This window comes from Channa argus, chromosome 1 (genome assembly GCF_033026475.1).
Source record: "Channa argus isolate prfri chromosome 1, Channa argus male v1.0, whole genome shotgun sequence".
Taxonomy (NCBI): Eukaryota; Metazoa; Chordata; class Actinopteri; order Anabantiformes; family Channidae; genus Channa; species Channa argus.
The window spans coordinates 30,126,213-30,144,207 of NC_090197.1; the positions used below are offsets into that span (position 1 = coordinate 30,126,213).

At 39.2% G+C, this 17,995-nt stretch overlaps 1 protein-coding gene across 6 annotated transcripts in view; it reads right to left on the bottom strand.

The window, feature by feature from the left end:
* The window catches only part of LOC137131256 (pro-neuregulin-3, membrane-bound isoform), a 314,148-nt gene that overhangs the window by 51,634 nt on the left and 244,519 nt on the right, over positions 1-17,995 (bottom strand). For all 6 annotated transcript variants that reach the window (XM_067512281.1, XM_067512299.1, XM_067512290.1 and 3 more), the window contains one exon: positions 15,884-15,957. In XM_067512281.1, the coding sequence (XP_067368382.1) occupies positions 15,884-15,957 (74 nt within the window). The remainder of the gene's footprint in view (positions 1-15,883; positions 15,958-17,995) is intronic.

Consider the following 17,995-nt stretch of genomic DNA (forward strand, 5'->3'; position numbering starts at 1 on the left):
TAGCAGAAGGATAGATGGTGTAATGAGTTCAATCTTACAACGATAGAATAAGAAAGAGAAAAGAGATATTTAAGTGAAATTACTGTAGAAAGGAGATAGCTGTGAAGTAGAATAAATTGGTTTAAATGAGCAGTCCACTGTTCATTGACCATAAAACTATGTTTCATTTATACTAAAAGTAAGCATAAAGTAAATACTTTTATTTATATTTTTTAAAAACAAGAGGAAAACAAAGCACTAAAGCATACTATAATTACAGGAACCCTATTTTCCAAGAATATAGAAGAGCCGGAAAAGTTGTGTATATCAAGTTTCAACATTCACAAAAACGTGTTTTTATTAATCTCAGAGGTAACTTGTTTTGCCTTGCTAGAGATGCCTTCTGTTTTAAAGGAAAGAAAAAAGGAGAAGAACTTCAAAAAAAATACAAGGGAAATATAAAAAAAAAAGTTTCAAAGCCTTTTGAATAATGATTATTTTAACAGTGGAAATCTTTGTAACCCACAATATCTTAACGATCTCCTTACATCACAATCTACAACAAAACACCTACAACAACATTTATCACCTCTACCCCTCCAGAACCAAACTCCACACAATGGGGGACCGAGCTTTCTCAGCAGCTGCTCCACGGGTCTGGAACGCTCTGCCTGAGAACCTGAGGGCACCACAGACTGTGGACTGTTTCAAAAAACGGTTAAAGACGTTTCTGTTCGGAAAAGAATTTTAAAGTGATCATTACTTTTTCTTTATTACGCTATGTTATTTTATGTTTTATATGTTTCTATGCTTTACATGTTTATTATTTTTTATTCTTGGTTTTAATTCGCTTGTGTAGCACTTTGAGATTCGTCAACAAATGTAAAGTGCTTTATAAATAAAATGAATTATTATTATTATTATTATTATTATTATTATTATTATTAGTTTAATGGTTAGAAATAAACCTTTACTTGTGTACATGTTCACTCAGAGGCATGCTCTAGCAACTATAATGAACATAATAACCTTTCATTTAGCATTTTAGTGCTATTTTAGACTTTTGTAAGGAGTAGGCCAGGTTGGTATTGTACATCCCGAAACATTAAGGACGCAGTGATGTTAAGCCAAACATCATTTTTACTAAACCTAAACATGTTTACTCATGTTGTGTGTTTATGGACAAACAAGCTGCTGTTTAAACAGTAGGAATCCAGACTTTTTTAGTGCACAGTGTGAAAAATAGTTTAGTCATTTGGTGCCTGGACCAGAGGGGCAAATTTCAACAGATTCCTTCTGTCATGGGGCGCTGTTTTAACAAACGCTTCTCGTGGTCATACGATGGTAGCGACAAAATACATATATGAAGTATGTATAACTTTCTGTATAATGTAATGCATAACTAGTGTTTGATTATTCTAAGCAAAACAGCTGCCAAGCTTCTGTTTTATTATTTTTTTAATATATAATTTTGGCTTTAACAATTCTTTGTACATGATTCCAATGCTCTCTGACCAATATAGATATTTCAGTGCTACCCAATGTGAAGACTGTTAAGTAATAATTCATACTATTGATAAATCATTAAATTCACTAAGAAACTGTGAATCAATAGGTAGACAGAAGCTATAAAAGATGTGAAATAGTGTGTGTATAACAGAGAGAATGGGAAACTGGATGCTTCTCTCAACTGCACAGAGAAAAACTGAACTGAACAGATATGGTATTTAATGAAACTCCCATCACTTGCTGTGGTCTCCTATTGACTGGCAATGACACTTTCCTCAGTACCTACTGGTAAAGCTTTAGAAAAGGTGCGTTAAAAACCCATTTGGACAGTGCAATTTCAGATTACCTGGCTCTGCTACTTCTCTCATGCAACGGCTTCATCACATTGGGCTACTGGATATTAGCACTTTTCCCACCTGTGTTCAGGAAAGTCATAATCATTTAAATCACTGTGATTGATATCAGATGAGACAGCTGCTTAAATTGTTAAAGTTGTTTGCTCACACATCTACTTAAATCAAATGTGAGAAACTCACAGCCATGTTTAAAGAACGGGAACATAAAAAAAGGAAAGAAAGCATCAACATGCATCGCAGCAGCTGAGCCTGAAACTTTAGAAAAAAAAATCACGTATATCAATAATACATGCAAAATTAACCATGAGGTTGTTGTGGGCATCTCTATGGAGGCCAGCTCTAAGATATAATTTGACCAAAAGCAACAAAGTTCTGTCATTAAGTTTGACTTAAATAAAAACAGACGTGGCTATGTTTTCACATGTGCTTCCACAATAAAAGCCCTTGCTTCATGATTCATCATCTTATGTCTTATTCGAGTTTTCATTCACATTGTGCAGTAAATGGGGAGTTCTTTCATCAGTAAAATTAACTTGCGTGTCGTTTCAAACGGTTAAAACTGAAGTCATTGCATCTTTATGTCCAACCTGTTGTTATGGCAATGCTACACTTTAGCCCTTTAAAAATTCACTCAGTCTCCCATTTGTTTGCACAACAAACAAAGTCAAGCACAGGCTTCCAGTTTCTGTGTCAGCTGGTTCAGGTGAACCTGCCGGTATGTTCAGCCATGTGCCATCACCTTGTGTTGTACAATGTGATAGCAATAGACCGCAAAGTGTTGCATCTATCTCATGCATTATTTACAGTAAGAGATCATTCTGCTAAATATATCCAATACAACACTTTTTTGGGCTTCTGTGGGTACACACCAACTACCTTATTTGCTTGTTGCTTGCTCCCTGATCCTTGACATGCTGTCAACTCTTGTGTATTTTCATAAAGCCTGTATAAGTGCTCTTATTCCTGCTGGAAGAACACGGATCGAGCAGCAAGGAGACATAAGTGAGGAGACAGTGCTTACTAAATTCCCACTTTTCGTAAAACAGTCCGCCCCAACACTCTAGTTTAATAGATTCCTTAACATCTTCACACTATGGTCTGACTAATATGACAACTAAAAACATGTTTCCTTCTCGCTCCTTGCACCTCTCATCTTGTCTTCAGGGGGAGGGGTGATGTTGCAACAACAAAGAAAACAGCATTACAGTAACAGTGTCTCTCTTCACTGGGTTAGACGGACAACTGGGGGTGCTGACAAAGAGTCAAACCCCCAGACATCCTTTTCTGGCTCACTTTGGTTCATGCAGGCATAAATTTAAAGCAATGTTTTGTTACTTAATACAATATAAATGGATTAAAAATGCTGATGAAAATAAGCTCCCTAAAGCCTTAAGCAGCAGGAGGAGAGAAACGGAATGAAAATAAGAGACAAATATAAGGGACATAAGAGACAGAAGGAAAGAAAGGAAGCAAGCAGCGTGCTACTGTGAGACAAGGCAGGAGAGGTGCCTTGGCCTGTTTGCCACCCTTGCCTAGTTATTAATGACCTGTGACTGGAGGGTGGGTGCAAGCAACGAGTATACCAGCCTGCACTGCTCTGGGATAATCTGCATCCCACTGCCATATTCTTCACTAAGCACCAGCTGACAAGACTCATACTTCACTATAAATTGGGCCTTCCAAATCCATTATAGCCTGTATGTGGGCACAGCCAAAAGTCTTGATCGAATGCTCAATGGAAAATAGGACAATAAATAAGGAAAAACAATGCTGTGATGTGGAGAAATAAATGATAAATTTATTGTTTTTAATATGCATTCCAGAGCATTTGCCATTTGCTTGTGTAAATATTTTTAGAAAGTCACACAGGGCTGCTCGCAGGATGAATTGCTGCTATCAATTTCTGTTTTTTCACTGGCCCTCGCTTCACTCCTCTCTTTGCTCACTATCCGACACCATAGGAAAGAACAGCAAGCAATCGAAGGTAAATTGGCCTCAGCAATCAGTATCCATTAAGCTCCACTGTACTAGGTGATTTTGCATTCGCCAGAGAGTTGACCCGCAGAGGGGGGCTAGATATCATTTTATAGGACAATATACTGTAGATTCAAGTACTTTTGTGCATTTGACAAGGGATGATTGGATTCTGTCTTTGTAAGCAGATGGAAAGATGAAGGAAACAATCAGCTGTTACTGATGCCACAAACAGTAAGAACAATGCGCATGGTTAACTTTGATCTAAGCCCAAATGCAGTGCTTTTCTGAACCCAATAAATCCAGTTAAATTTGTGGTGTTTAATGATATGGTCTCAGTGATGAATCTGCATGTATGTACACCCAGCAATTTACTATGTGTTAGAGTATTATCATGTCTTCACCCTCACTAGCTGCAGCTCACATGAGCGGCTTTCCTAATGACACCGTTCAATGATACATCTGTGGCTCTTGAACGCAGTCAGACAGTGTGAACTAATGTTCGGTGTCACTACGATGAGCTGGGTGGAGGCTGAGCACTGGTCAAGATGCGAGTGAGCCAGGAGCAGCCCAGCTGGTCACTGAGATGCATCTGCAGTTAATTAACCTCTGCCTATATACGTATTCCAACAGAAGCTGAGAGGAGAGAGGTATAAGTAGCAACCTGCCAATGCTCTGCTTTGCACCTGGAACCTGGAGAGTTCTGGTTTAAATGATACCGTCATATTCAGCCCTGAAAGAGGAACCTTTAATTAGCATGGTGACAGGTGAACTGCTCCATGAAAGAAAACAAAAAAAGAGAAACACTGATTCAGGCAGGTCCTCAGCTGTCATGTGCAGCCAAGCACACCTGTCATCATGTGTGGAAGCATGAAATGAGGGAGCACATATTAAGAATACGAACTCTGTATTGGCAACAGTCCTACATCAACTGCAGCAAAGCTTTTTGTCATGCAGCAAGCAATACGATGAAACTTGGCAAGATCAGAAACGGGGGTATTCCAATCTGCACCATAAATCAGTCTCCACAGATTTCCAGGAAACATTGGAATACTGATTAACCTTTCAAATTATTAAAATAAATCACAAAAAATAAATTATTACTATTCATATGTTATAAATCAGCACTTAATATAACTAAGAGCTATGAAATAAATTATGGAATAATAATGTAAGTTAAGGAAACACTGCGAGGCAACCCACGTCTCAGAATTGTTGACTTCCCACTCTGAACAGTCTGATGCCCCATAACCAAACTTTGGTCACTGCACACCATGGAAATCTGCTGCAGTCAACAAAGAAAATGGTTAGAACTCCACATGGACAAAGCCCATAAAAGAAATTTCTCAGAGGCAGTGACCCTGTCCCCTCTCCTCTGGTCCAGATTCCCTCATCCTTACCATTTGTGAATCCACTATATTGTCTTCCATTTTGTTCTATCGTCTCATGATCTTTCACCCTCTCTCCGTAGTGTGTCTGCTGCACTGCTCTCAGCAGGGTCTTTGAATGTGATTGTACTGAAGGTGAAGCTGTGGTGGCCCTGCCAAGCGACCACAGCAGCTGTTTGACTGTTTGATATATTGTGAGCTATAGGGCTTTTTCACTTGTTTATACCGGAAAACCACAAAAACTAACACCTACCAACACAATATGTGGAACTAACTAAACCCATTTCAATGTAGCCAGTAATGGGTTACTAATTACATGTTTGCATTTTAATCCCTATGTCCAAATGCCTGTAAGTTAATGCACTATACTTAATCTTTGGTGCCATGCCTATGTGATTTTCACAAACAAAATTATACATTCACTTTGAGTGACTGGTTTATAATACTTCTGGTCATGAAAGTGCACATTTTTTCTGCCCCTTTATTAAATGACCCTAAACTAATTGACAAAACAGTTGAGGACAAACGCAAACGAGGCCACGCAACCGGTTGCCTGCCCTTGTCGCTTTTCCAACACTGGTGAATAGGGAAAAACTCCCCATTGTCTGCGGACGAGGCTAGATTAATGCTAACTAATCACGTCTTCAGTAAGGGTAGGAGTCAGATGCTCTAACTGATGGACACCTTCCTCTAGTACTAACCAGGTACCTGGGGTGGCTAGAGACTGGGCTGTAGGCCAATAAAAGGACAACACAAGGCTTTTACACGAAAAATGTTCTGGATCAACTTGGAATGACTAAGAATGTATAATTTAAATGGACCATCTAAGAAAGATTATAGTATGGAAATGAAGAAAGAGATATACAGTAGATTATATTAAGATGAGTAAAATAAACCCATGCAAGATAGTGAACACTGTTAATCTATATGACTATTTTTATCTGGTTTCAAAGATACCTGCTGTCAAAAACAGAATTCTTTCGTTGTTTTAATGGGTGAGATATGAATGTTGGTATTTCATCACCATAGACACACACGAGCTAAACTAGAGCTTCATACAAACCGAGATTCATATTTCTGGTAATGTAAAGTAGAAATCCTCATTAAGGATTCAAAGGGTTTCAATATGCTCCTGGTAAATTGTTAGGCTTTAAAGAAACACACAGCTTCCCCATCTTAAGAACCATAATATCTTAGACCCCCCTCTGGCCTTGGTGTCTTAAGGCTGTCAAGCCCGCAGACTTGATAGTTCTTTATCCATAACCTGTTTGGATTTGCCTTGCTACAATGAGTCAGTGTAAAGAGGGAAGCTACCACAGCTGATGCCAGAGTCGTCAAGTAATTCTGAGTGTTAAACCAGCTCCTTTCTTTCTAATTTTCAGATGGTGGTGTGAATTTAACAAGATGTCTCCCAAGACTTTTCACTTTTGTGAATGTTAGGATGGAAAGGCAGCCACGCAGAAACACAAATGCTAAAAATTTAGAGCAGAGAAAAAACACAATGCCTTGTGCAAACACGCAAACAAATGCACTCCAAGAATTGTGCCAGCTTGGCTTATGAAACCTAAACCGAGGACGTTCTGTAGGAGAGCTCTGAGGCTTCACAGCTTTCTAACTAATTACAAGTCAAACACCAAAGGGTAAATGTAACTTACAGTGTGATCTGTACAGTCCGCAGTGATAGAGAATGCATTTACATGTGGTGGGCACAGAACTGACAAGATTGTACAATCGATGATGATAATGATCGATACTGCTTTGTTGATACTTCACCCAATACAATGTCAACCTCCACGTAGGTGGCGGTAGAAAAATGGGATTTTGAGCTGTTTTTAGATAACTGACAAAGTCAAACTCTGCTCTGTTAAAGTCCTAACATGCAGCTCCTAACAGTTATACTCACGTTTCATTGCTTTAGTTTAATATCTTTGACGGATCTCAGCAACTGCTGAGGGGGATCTACAGTAACTAGAAGTTTACTTAAAGCTGGCTTAATTTTACTACTGTCTGCGGCTCTCCATCCAGCATCTTAACTCAAATCTGTGCTTTGTTTTTTTGGTCTTTTCAGCAAAGGTTGCTCCTGGTCACTGCCCTATTCGTTTTTGCAGAAGAACACACAAGATTATTCGTTCTTCCAGACCGTTTGTGGAAACAGTGTTTAACTGTAAACTGTCCAGTCCTTGAAAGCCTTAGTCTTCATATGTGTCCGGACTACTATTTGGACCAGCAGTGTCTGTCGGTGTTGATGAGGATTTTACTGTCCAGCAAATCATGCTAGAAGCAAAATAGTTTAATACTAGTATCAGTACTCGATATTGGCAGGTACTCTAACTTTAGTACTTTAAAATAATAACAATGATGAACAGATCAAATTATAGCCAGCTAACGTGCATAACCCTGGAGCTTGTACTGGTTTTGCTTAAGGACCATTCCTACAATGTCCTGTCAACTAAATAATTCTGTTGTGAGCATCACTATGAGGCAGGAATGTGTTAGTATTTGCAAAGTTGTGAATAAATATGACATGCTCAGTAGAACATTACTGTAACCATCCAAGGTGAATTGGCCCTTGATGAAAACATGTAATGATACATTTTATTTGTCTGTTATAACGTCTGGATTGAAACATGCAACACAACATGAAATACAGGAGTTGTTTTCTCAGGGAAATTATATTTGCATGATTACTGCAATGTTATCATCTGTGGTGCACAAAAACCTGCCAAGCATGAAATCAGATGTCATAAAGATAGTGTGAATTAAATGTCTTCATATTTAAATCTCGAAAACACTCTCTCTCTCTGTATATATGGCGTGTGATATGATGCATGTGCTGTACATGAGAACATACAGATTTTTACTGAGCCTTACTGCGTCGTAAAACTACACTTTCTCAGTTCCCAGGCATTCAATTTAGAAGGGTTGGATAGGTTTTTTAATGTGGCCAAGATAATGATTGTGGAAGGGCTATGTAGATGATTAAAGTAGAAAAGAAAGACACTCAGGTAAGGGTGAGGGGACATGGAATGCTATTCACAGAGAATAAAGTCTGAGTCTAATCTGGATTACATCATGAGTGCTGTATTATCCTGTGTGCTCCTCAGAGTGGGTAGTGCCACGTGCAACCTCCCAGTTTGCACAACAAAAGATGTCTTGACAACAAAAGCAGTTTGAACTCAGTTTCTTCAGCAATGAAAAGATGTGACATACTGCATGTAAGGATGACAACAAAAAGCCTTTGTAGCTCTTTGACAGATTCACGGGGAACGTAAACAAATCTTTGATCTCAAACACATCCCATCAAGGGAGCTTGGCTATAAATTAGATGTTGAGCATTGTCAGCACTTTGAGAACTTAATGACTCAACGCCCATTATCCACTCTTCTAGTCATGTAGCTGTAGTTTTACACATTGGACATTAAAAATGTGCTCAGGTCTGCAAGGCTCATAGCTACATCACAGCCTTTTTAAACTTCTATGAGCTCAAATGTGATCTTAAAGCTCACAAACTAATTTGTAATCATTCAGTGTTTGGACTGTCAAGTCTTGGCTGGCATTTCTAGCAGGTGCAAAATTATTTTGAAAGGTAGTCATAGGAAACCTTTAATTTATTCTTTGACCTCCTACTCAATGGGAGATAGATGTGCATGTGATGGCTTGCTTCTGCTTTGACTTGAAATCCTCAAGCCACTGGATTTATACCACATGACCATAAGTGATAAGGAAGATTTTGATCTTTGGTGCACCTGGTCAAGGCAGCCCGGGTCAGAAAATCCTCAATACCTTTAAATCTCTCTTCAAAATGTGTCCTCAAGATGATATTTCTTTACAACTAAACTGCAATTACAAATACACTTCTTTCTGTAGCTAGATTGGACAAAGGGGCTATATAAGCAGCCTTTTATAAGCAGCCATTTACATTAGGTTTTCTCTTAACACAAAAACACCATGTTGACTATAAATATGAAGCCGCAAGTCACAGATTGTTGTGTTAGACTTCTTCTTTTTCTTTGGGCTGTTCCCTCTAGAAGTTGCCACAGCGAATCATTTGCCTCCATCTAACCCTGTCCTCTGCATCTTCTTCTCTCATACCAACTAACTTCATGTCCTCTCACTACATCCACTGTTCCACCTGGATCACTCTATTTCACACATTCTATTCTGTCTTACTGTGGCTAAGCTGCATTCCTCTGTTTTCCAGAGCAGACCTCCATCTCTCTAGATTTTCCTCCACCTGCTCCCTGCTCTCGCTACAGATCACAATGTCATCTGCAAACATCATAGTCCATGGAGATTCCTGTCTAACCTCATCTGTCAGCCTGTCCATCACCAGAGCAAATACTGCCTCTGTTGGACTCTTTCTAGGCATAAAACCATATTGCCGTTCACAAATGCTCACCTCTGCCCTTAGCCTAGCTTCCACTACTATTTCCCACAACTTCATTGCGTGGCTTATCAGCTTTATTCCTCTGTAGTTGCCAAAGTTTTGCACATCTGACCTGTTCTTAAAAACGGGCACCAGTACACTTCTCCTCCAGTCCTCGGGCATCCTCTCACTCTCCAAGATCTTGTTAAACATACTAGTCAGAAACTACAGCCACCTCTCCTAGACACTTGCACAGGTTTGTCATCAGGAACAACTGCCTTTCCACTCTTCATCCTCTTCAACATCTTCCTCACTTCACTCTTACTAATCTTTGGTACTTCCTGCTCCACACCAGTCCCCTCTTCTACTCTTTGTTCCCTTTCATTTTCCTCATTTATCAACTCTTCAAAGTTCTCCTTCCATCTTCTCATCACACTCCTGGCACCGGTCAATACATTTCCATCCTTATCTTTAATCACACTAACCTGCTGCACATCCTTCACATCTCAATCTGTTTGTCTGGCCATTCTGTATAAATCCACCTCTCTCCCTCTTTGGTTTCCATACAAGTCTTCATACGCTCTTTGTTTGGCCTTTGCCCCCTCTACCTTCACCTTACGCTGCATCTCCCTGTACTCCTGTCTACTGTCTACTGTCTTCAGTCCTCTCAGCATCCCACTTCTTCTAAGCTAACCTCTTTCCCTGTATACAGTCCTGAACTTGCTTATTCCTCCACCAAGTCTCCTTGTCCACATTCCTCTTTCACGATGACACACCAAGTACCCTCCTACCTATCTCCCTGATCACATTAGCTGTAATGGTCCAGTCATCTGGAAGCACCTCCAAACCATCCAGAGTCTGTCTCAGCTCCTCCCTGAAAACTACCCAACTTTCTAACTTTTTTAACTTCCACCACTTCGTCCTTTGCTCTGTCTTTATCCTCTTCATCTTCCTCACCACCAGAGTCAATTTAAACACTACCATCCTGTGTTGTCTGCCTACACTCTCCCCTACCAATGCTTTACAGTCACTTGTAGTAGTCCACCTGTTGTCCAGTGCTTCTACATCCGATCTTATATGTCACCCTATGTTCCTGCCTCTTCTGGAAGAAAGTGTTCACTACAGCCATTTCCATCCTGTTTGCAAAGTCTACCACCATCTGTCCTTCTGCATTCTTGTCCTGAAGACTGTCCATCACATTCTCATCACCTCTGTTCCCTTCACCTACATGTCTATTGAAATCTGCACCAATCACCACTCTCTCACCTCTGGGGATGCTCTGCATCACTTCATCTAACTCACTCCAGAATTTCTCCTTCTCTTCTAACTCACATCCTACCTGTGGGGCATAACCACTCACAACATTGAACATCATGCCTTCAATTTCCAGCGTCAGAGTCTTCAACCTGTCTGATACTCTTTTCACCTACAGAACGTATCTTACAAACTCTTATTTCAGGATAACTCCTACTCTATTTCTCTTCCTGTCTGACCCCAACTTGAACCCTGCTCCTAAGCTTCTAGCCTTGCTACCTTTCCACCTGTTCTTCTGGACACACAGTATATCCACCTTCCTTCTCTTCATCATTTCAACCAACTCTCTAGCCTTCCCTGTCATAGTCCCAATATTCAAAGTCCCTAATGTCAGTCCTACATTTTTAGCTTTCCTCTTCTCTCTCTGCTTATGAACACGCCTTCCTCCTCTCCTTCTTCGATCGACAGTAGTCCAATTTCCACCGGTACCCTGTAGGTCAACAGCACCGGTGGCTGTCGTTGTTAACCTGATCCCCAACTGATCCGGTATGGAAGTCCTTTTCTGTGTGAAAGTCATGATTCGCATTTTTAATTTGGCATGTGTTTTACATCGGATGCCCTTCCTGACAAAACCAAATGCATTTATCGAGACTTGGCACTGGCACAAGAAGACACTGGCTTTTGTCCCTTTGCTGTTGCATTAGATTGTTTTGTTAGGTACCATATTAGATACTGTGGTTTAATAGATAAAACAACAAATTAATAATAACAACAACAATAAGAGAGATTCTGGAGCCTAACTTGAATCTGTGGTGTGACACATGTTAGAAATATAATTAGAAACAGAGTCGCTCCTCTAAAAGCTGAATGGTGTTTACACTAGTGTGTGGAAATGATTAGTCTATAAACTAGTTAATAACTAGTCTAACTAGTCCTTCAGTTCAAGCAACTTTTAAGTGTGGTAAAATTTCCCAACTGTAAATAAGATCATATGAGGTATATACTGAATAAAATATTGAAATCTTTATAAATAAATATATCGCTTTATAATTATTTATTTACTCTGTAATTTATGGTTGCACACTTTTGTTAAAGCAAATAAAGGCCACTGAAAATTGTTCAGTGGATTTCAACATTGCCTGAGTGCACAGCATAGATTTGTAAATGGACTTCAGTAACTGTCCACATTCTCTGTTATTCCATACTGAAAACCATTGTGTTTGAACTTTGAGTTTGACAAACACTTTATGCTCTCAGGACTTGTTGGGGGAATTTTCCACTATTTGTGTAGCCTACAGCAAAAGGCTGATTGATTAACTTAAAAGTACTAATAGATATAACTGTAATAGGGCTGTTATTATGTTGTCCCAAACATTTTCTGTTGAAACTGCTAGCTAAATCTAGTATTCCTTTCAATACCCTCTATTCACGTGATGCATTTGATATTCATTTTATCTCCCTGCCTTGCCTTGTATCACACTGTCATTCTGTTTGCATTGCCACTGGAGCCATGACACTCATTTCGTCCTCTGGGATCCTGAGACAGTGCCCAGCTCAGAAGACATGTCCACTTTCATCCATCCTCCATTCTCTTTGCTAATGTCTTTCGTTCTCTTCCGTCGAGACCACAACATGCCAGAGGTCCTTCGTAACATTTATCTGCCCTGCTGGTGAACCTTTTTAGCTGGCACAATTCATGTCTCAGTCCATCTGAGGCCCATGCCACTTAGTGTTAGGAGATGAGTTGGACGGAGAACTGTAGGCTGGGGAGAAGGGATAAGGTCCGACGCTTGGACAAGATGCATGTAGAGAAGAGGATGGCACGGAGGAGGTTAGTAAGAAACAGATGGGGGCGAGAGGGGGCTGTCTGTGGGGAAATTTGGAAGAGGGAACACGGATGTCAACACTAAGGCAAGCTCAAGCACGAGACACAAAGGTAACCTGGGAAATTAGGATCTGATGAGCTGCAAGCAAAGGAGTCAAGGACAGTGATGCTGTGACAAGATTATCTGATGGGTGAGGGAAAAAAGAGGGAGGCCACAATCTGCCACTCTTCTTTTCCAACTTTGCACTTACCAACTTTTGGAGGCAGGAAGTAGTTGAATAAAACGGGGGGAAAACAGGAAGAAAGAAAAAGCCAATGTTAATGAAACTAGAAATCCATAGGCTTTATGACAGTGTTTTGTAGCAGAGAACGAAGCACAGGAAATTGTGAGAAATAAACAAGTTTAGTTAAGCGAGGGACTGAAATAAGCAAGAAGGATGTTGTAAAAGTAGGCAGATCGAATCTAACTATCAGAAAATAAAGTGAGCACAGAGATTTGGCAGAGAGCCAGAAAAAGTTGCAGATGAATGGGATCAGGAATGAATGAGGGAAAGTCGTGTGAGGTAAACCGGATACAAATAGAAAGATGTTGAGGTTGTGTGTTGGGGGTTCAGCCAAAAAGTGAAAAGACTTTCCTTTCTCTTCCCCACTAATGACTTCGTGGTTTCCAAACAATTTATATGGAAATTCACCTGAAACTGTGCCGTCGACTAATAATCAGTAACTGACTAGGCAAGAAAACCAATTTGTGGTTATGGTTAAAATTTGGTTCTTGGGCTGTTTTTTTAACATTTTCAACATTTTACTAGATGTTAAAACTCAGCAGAGCTCATATACGTACTGTCAAAATTACAATCACCCCTGGAGTTATATGGGGCACTGCTGAACCCTTAAGAGTTTACAGAGGATATCCTTGAGCATGTTATTATAAAACACAAAAAAAATTGTTTTTCACATCATTTTTAAAGTTAACCTCAGCTATAAAATGCTGCTTTTGATTGAAAACTGTTCCTGCGGACAATATACTTGATTTCACAGTGCAGCAATTTTCCAGGATGGTTCTTAAGAGTAAATTGTTGCATTAAGCTGTATTTTACCTTCCAAGTGACTTTATGTTCCTTGTTTAATTAAGCTGTAACATCATCGGACTGGTATTGACAGAACTCCATTAGGTATCTGAGCATAAATGCTCCCTCTGCCCCCAAATTCTCCTCCTTGGCCCTGAAACTTGGTTTTGTACACTCACATATAGAGTAGTGATGTCCCGATTCACATCAGGAGTGAGGGGGTGTCAGGGCTATGTAGCCCTTGGTTTTCAGAGGAAAACTCAAAACAGAGTTATGTTAAATCAGTATTTCTCCATAATTTCTTTTAACTGACAGTGAAGTATGAAATAAACTACACAATTATATTATTGTAAAGTTGTTTCATGTTATATGTAAATTGTTCTGAACAGAAAAAAAAAAAATGCTAATATCAGTTTACCTGATGTCAGTAAGCCAGTTATCAAACTAAGTCTAACATAGCCACTGAAATCATGTTTGGATTTGCAGATTATATTTAATCCTTGCAACATCACATTGCTCCATTAAAAGCGGAGCAGGCAGGCAGAATAGGAGAAGGGCTTGTATCTGTTACTACTAACATAATGCAGTAACGTGGGCATCTGTGTTCTAGAAAAAGTTTAAAAAGGTGTGCCTGTGGTTTTATTAGGATTCCGCAGCAAGCAAGACCACCCATTTGTGCTTTTTCATAGGGACATAATCCAACCACCACCTATTATAACTCTGCTTTGAAGGCATATTAAACAATGAGGGAGCACTTTAAAATGCGGGGTAGAGGTATAAACTATTAATTGGGATTAGGCTTCTTCACTAGCATCAAGAAATACAACAGCAAAATGATCAACAACTGTTTCCATCTGACATTCGACAAATAGTTAACGCGATGAGGATGGTAACAGCTATAAGCAGCCAATATATTCAGGTCAGTAAGCTTAGTGTGCAAACAAATAAACAATTACCCTTATACATGGAATTAGAACCCTTGTTATGGAGACTTAATTAATGATGTGGAAATTAAAGGAATTAAGAAAAGAGCAAGTGATAAGAGTGTTGTTGCATTTGCCACATTAAGGCTGCCACACGTCTCATTTATGGCACACACTTGCAACCAAGTAGAAAATTTCATATTCATAATGGCACATTTTTAATTTCATGTTATTACCAGACAGAGGACCTTTTGACATTAGACAAATACAAAGTAAAAATTCTGAGAAAGTGAAGCATTGTTCTTTTACAGTTAATGGTGCAGTTATAGCGCATAGACTTCTATTAGAAAAGTCACAGATAAGCAATTATGCTACACAAAGTTTGTGCCCCACTGACAAGGTTGCATATTTTTTGCAATGAGCTGAGAGGAATGGCAAAATGAATATGGCACAGATAGTGAGTATTAAGGACAGACGTTAGGGCAATTTGTTTTCGTCCCTCAGCTATGACATTGAGAGTAGTGTGTCTTTGGGAGATACAGACACAAAGAGAAGTGACATTGGACTGGGTCGGAGAGGAACAGTAATTAGAGAATGAAAAAGTAATATGGTGAAAATTGTGAGTTTGTATCGCGAAAGAGAACAACAGAAAAAGGATAAAATGCTCTAAAACAATCAAGTGTTGTTACTTAAACAGAAGTGTAAACCTAAAATTTAAATAAAGGATTATGTAGTATTTTTCTGTGTAATTTACATGGTTTTCATCAGTATACGATAAATATATTCAGTTAAATTTGTCAGGGAATAGATATATTACATATATTTTATATATACATATATTACATATATATACTGGCTTGCATATTGTTTTAATTTAATATGTGCATCAGTACATGTAACAGCATTGGTTTTTAATTTTAGATCCGGAGCCCTGCTGGTTTCTGTTCAGGAACTGAGATGCCACAAGAAATCTACTATCTGGTAAAGGAAATTAAATGTATATTCCAAGATAAATATCATTTTTAGCCATATATTTCACATAAAAAGAGCAAATATATATATATCCCTAGCATCCTAATAATGCATATCGGTGAGAAGTAAATGTTCCTCCATTTGAATGTTCTGATGATATGAGCATCAGCTATATGACCACCTCTGTTTTCCCATGTTTACTTTAATACAGTATAATTGGATGTTGTTGTCTAATGACGGATGTTGGAAGTAAAAATCATAGACATTTACTTGGGTCCGACAGGATGGAGTCTGTCTTGGGGAGAAACTGGTCACAGCGGATTCCCTGGTAGCCTTCCCGACACCTGATGGAGAAAAGGAGGAAAATAAAACGTCAGTCTGTGATTCGGGTACAACACAAGTGTCAGTGAAAAAAAGCCAAAACAACTGATGGAAATGCAAGAGCTGCAATAAGTGTCCTCATGCTTTGAGACAAACGAAGACAATGCTCAGTCCTTATGAAAGCAATCCAAATTCTCCAAAAGTGCAAAGTAAGGCAAGCTGACAGGAAGAAATTAATAAGGAGCAGATCTTTAAAGCCTGAAAACTGCAATTTTCTGGAAGAAGACATCTGTCAAAATCACAAATTGGGACTGCAGAACCAAAGGAGCATCCGATGCCCTTTAACTAAGACCCTGTAACCTTTCTCTGTGTGGGAATAAACAAGGTTCTGGTTCTTAGTGTGGTCATGGAAAGTGTTCACAAAAGACACCACACCATAACTCAAAATGTAAAACGCTGCCCTAAAATAACAAGGACTAAGAACTATGCTTTGATGTAGACAAAACCTGCTAATGGTTTCCCTGCTTTACCTGAAGACACGTGGATTCTAACTGATTCTGTGAGAGACAGGCGAAGATCATTTAGTACCTTCTCTAGGTCTAAAACATAGGTCAATAAATATACCACTATAAAGATATGAAAGTGTATGGTATATTGGGCAGAAATAGCTAAAATGTCAATATGCAGTGTGAAGCCTAATTGGATGCCTTGGTTGGTTTGGATATCAATCTTTGCCTCTGGCCATTTAAACCTACCTTGCTGTTCTGTATTTCTCTGTTTCTCTTGAAGAAAATAAGTCTCACACATGCAAATAAAATTAAAGGTAGTTTGTGCCAGCCATGTAAAGTTGAGCTTACGGTATCAACTCAATCCATCATTCAATCACTATTAGAACTATTCTGTTTCACTAAGTTTCAGCTTTCCTGTCTACCCAAACTGCATCTTAATTCATCCCCTGTTTACCCCTGTGGCTTTCTTTCATTGACACCGCTGGAATTAACTTGTATCTGCTCTGACAAGCTGCCAGCAGAGCACATATACATATCCCAGTGGCCCCCGCTTCTGGAAACCCCCAACTGGGAGAACATCTACGTCCAGCCAGATAAAACACCACAGCTGTGCACAGAGATCAAGCTTTCAAAGAAATGTGGTGTGACATATCAAAGGATTTACAGAATGATAATAGCTCCCCTTTTTTTGTCTTTCATCTACGGTGAGTGATTTTCAATTATTAAATGAGCTGCAGTAGGCTGGGAAGGATGCACTCTACTGTGCACCCTTAAAGAGCATCCTTATTGTTGTGAGGGAAAGGGAGGGGGGCAAAAAGGGTGAGACATATGGTGAGATGACAGCCTCTGACACTGATGTTAACTCTATATAAACAAACAAAAAATAATAAATCACACTTTTCACACAACCACAATACCCACATCTGGGTGTACCTGTGTACCAACAACATGCTGCAAAATATTCTTAGCAGGTTTAAAGTGCAATGTGCCTGCAGCAGAGAATTGACAATTTAGGTTTTGGACAAAAACATGCATCTTGATGTCCAATTGCAATGTAGGATACTGTTCTCTACAGTGCCACATTGTAATGCAGAAAGGTGATGAGGGTTCATCACAGATACAGTGAGTTGAATTAAATATTAGTGGTGTGCAGATCTGGAAAGATACTGACAACCAAAATAATACAATTTGTTGTTCACTATGGCAATGAGTATTTAGCAGTTAGCACTTGCAGTATACAGTTGTATATACAAGTCCGGGAAGAAAACTGTTTGTTTCAAAGTTACTGTGTTTATTTCAACCAGGAACATCCCTTCAACCTAACCAAATTGCTTTTGTTCTCTATTCTAACCAATGACCATGACGACTTCATAACCTCACCAGCATTATTAACAGTGCATATACATACACTATATTGCCAAAAGTATTTGCTCACCTGCCTTTAGACCAATATGAACTTTAGTAACATCCCATTCTTAATCCATATGGTTTGATATGATGTCGGCCCACCCTTTGCAGCTATAACAGCTTCAACTCTTCTGGGAAGGCTTTC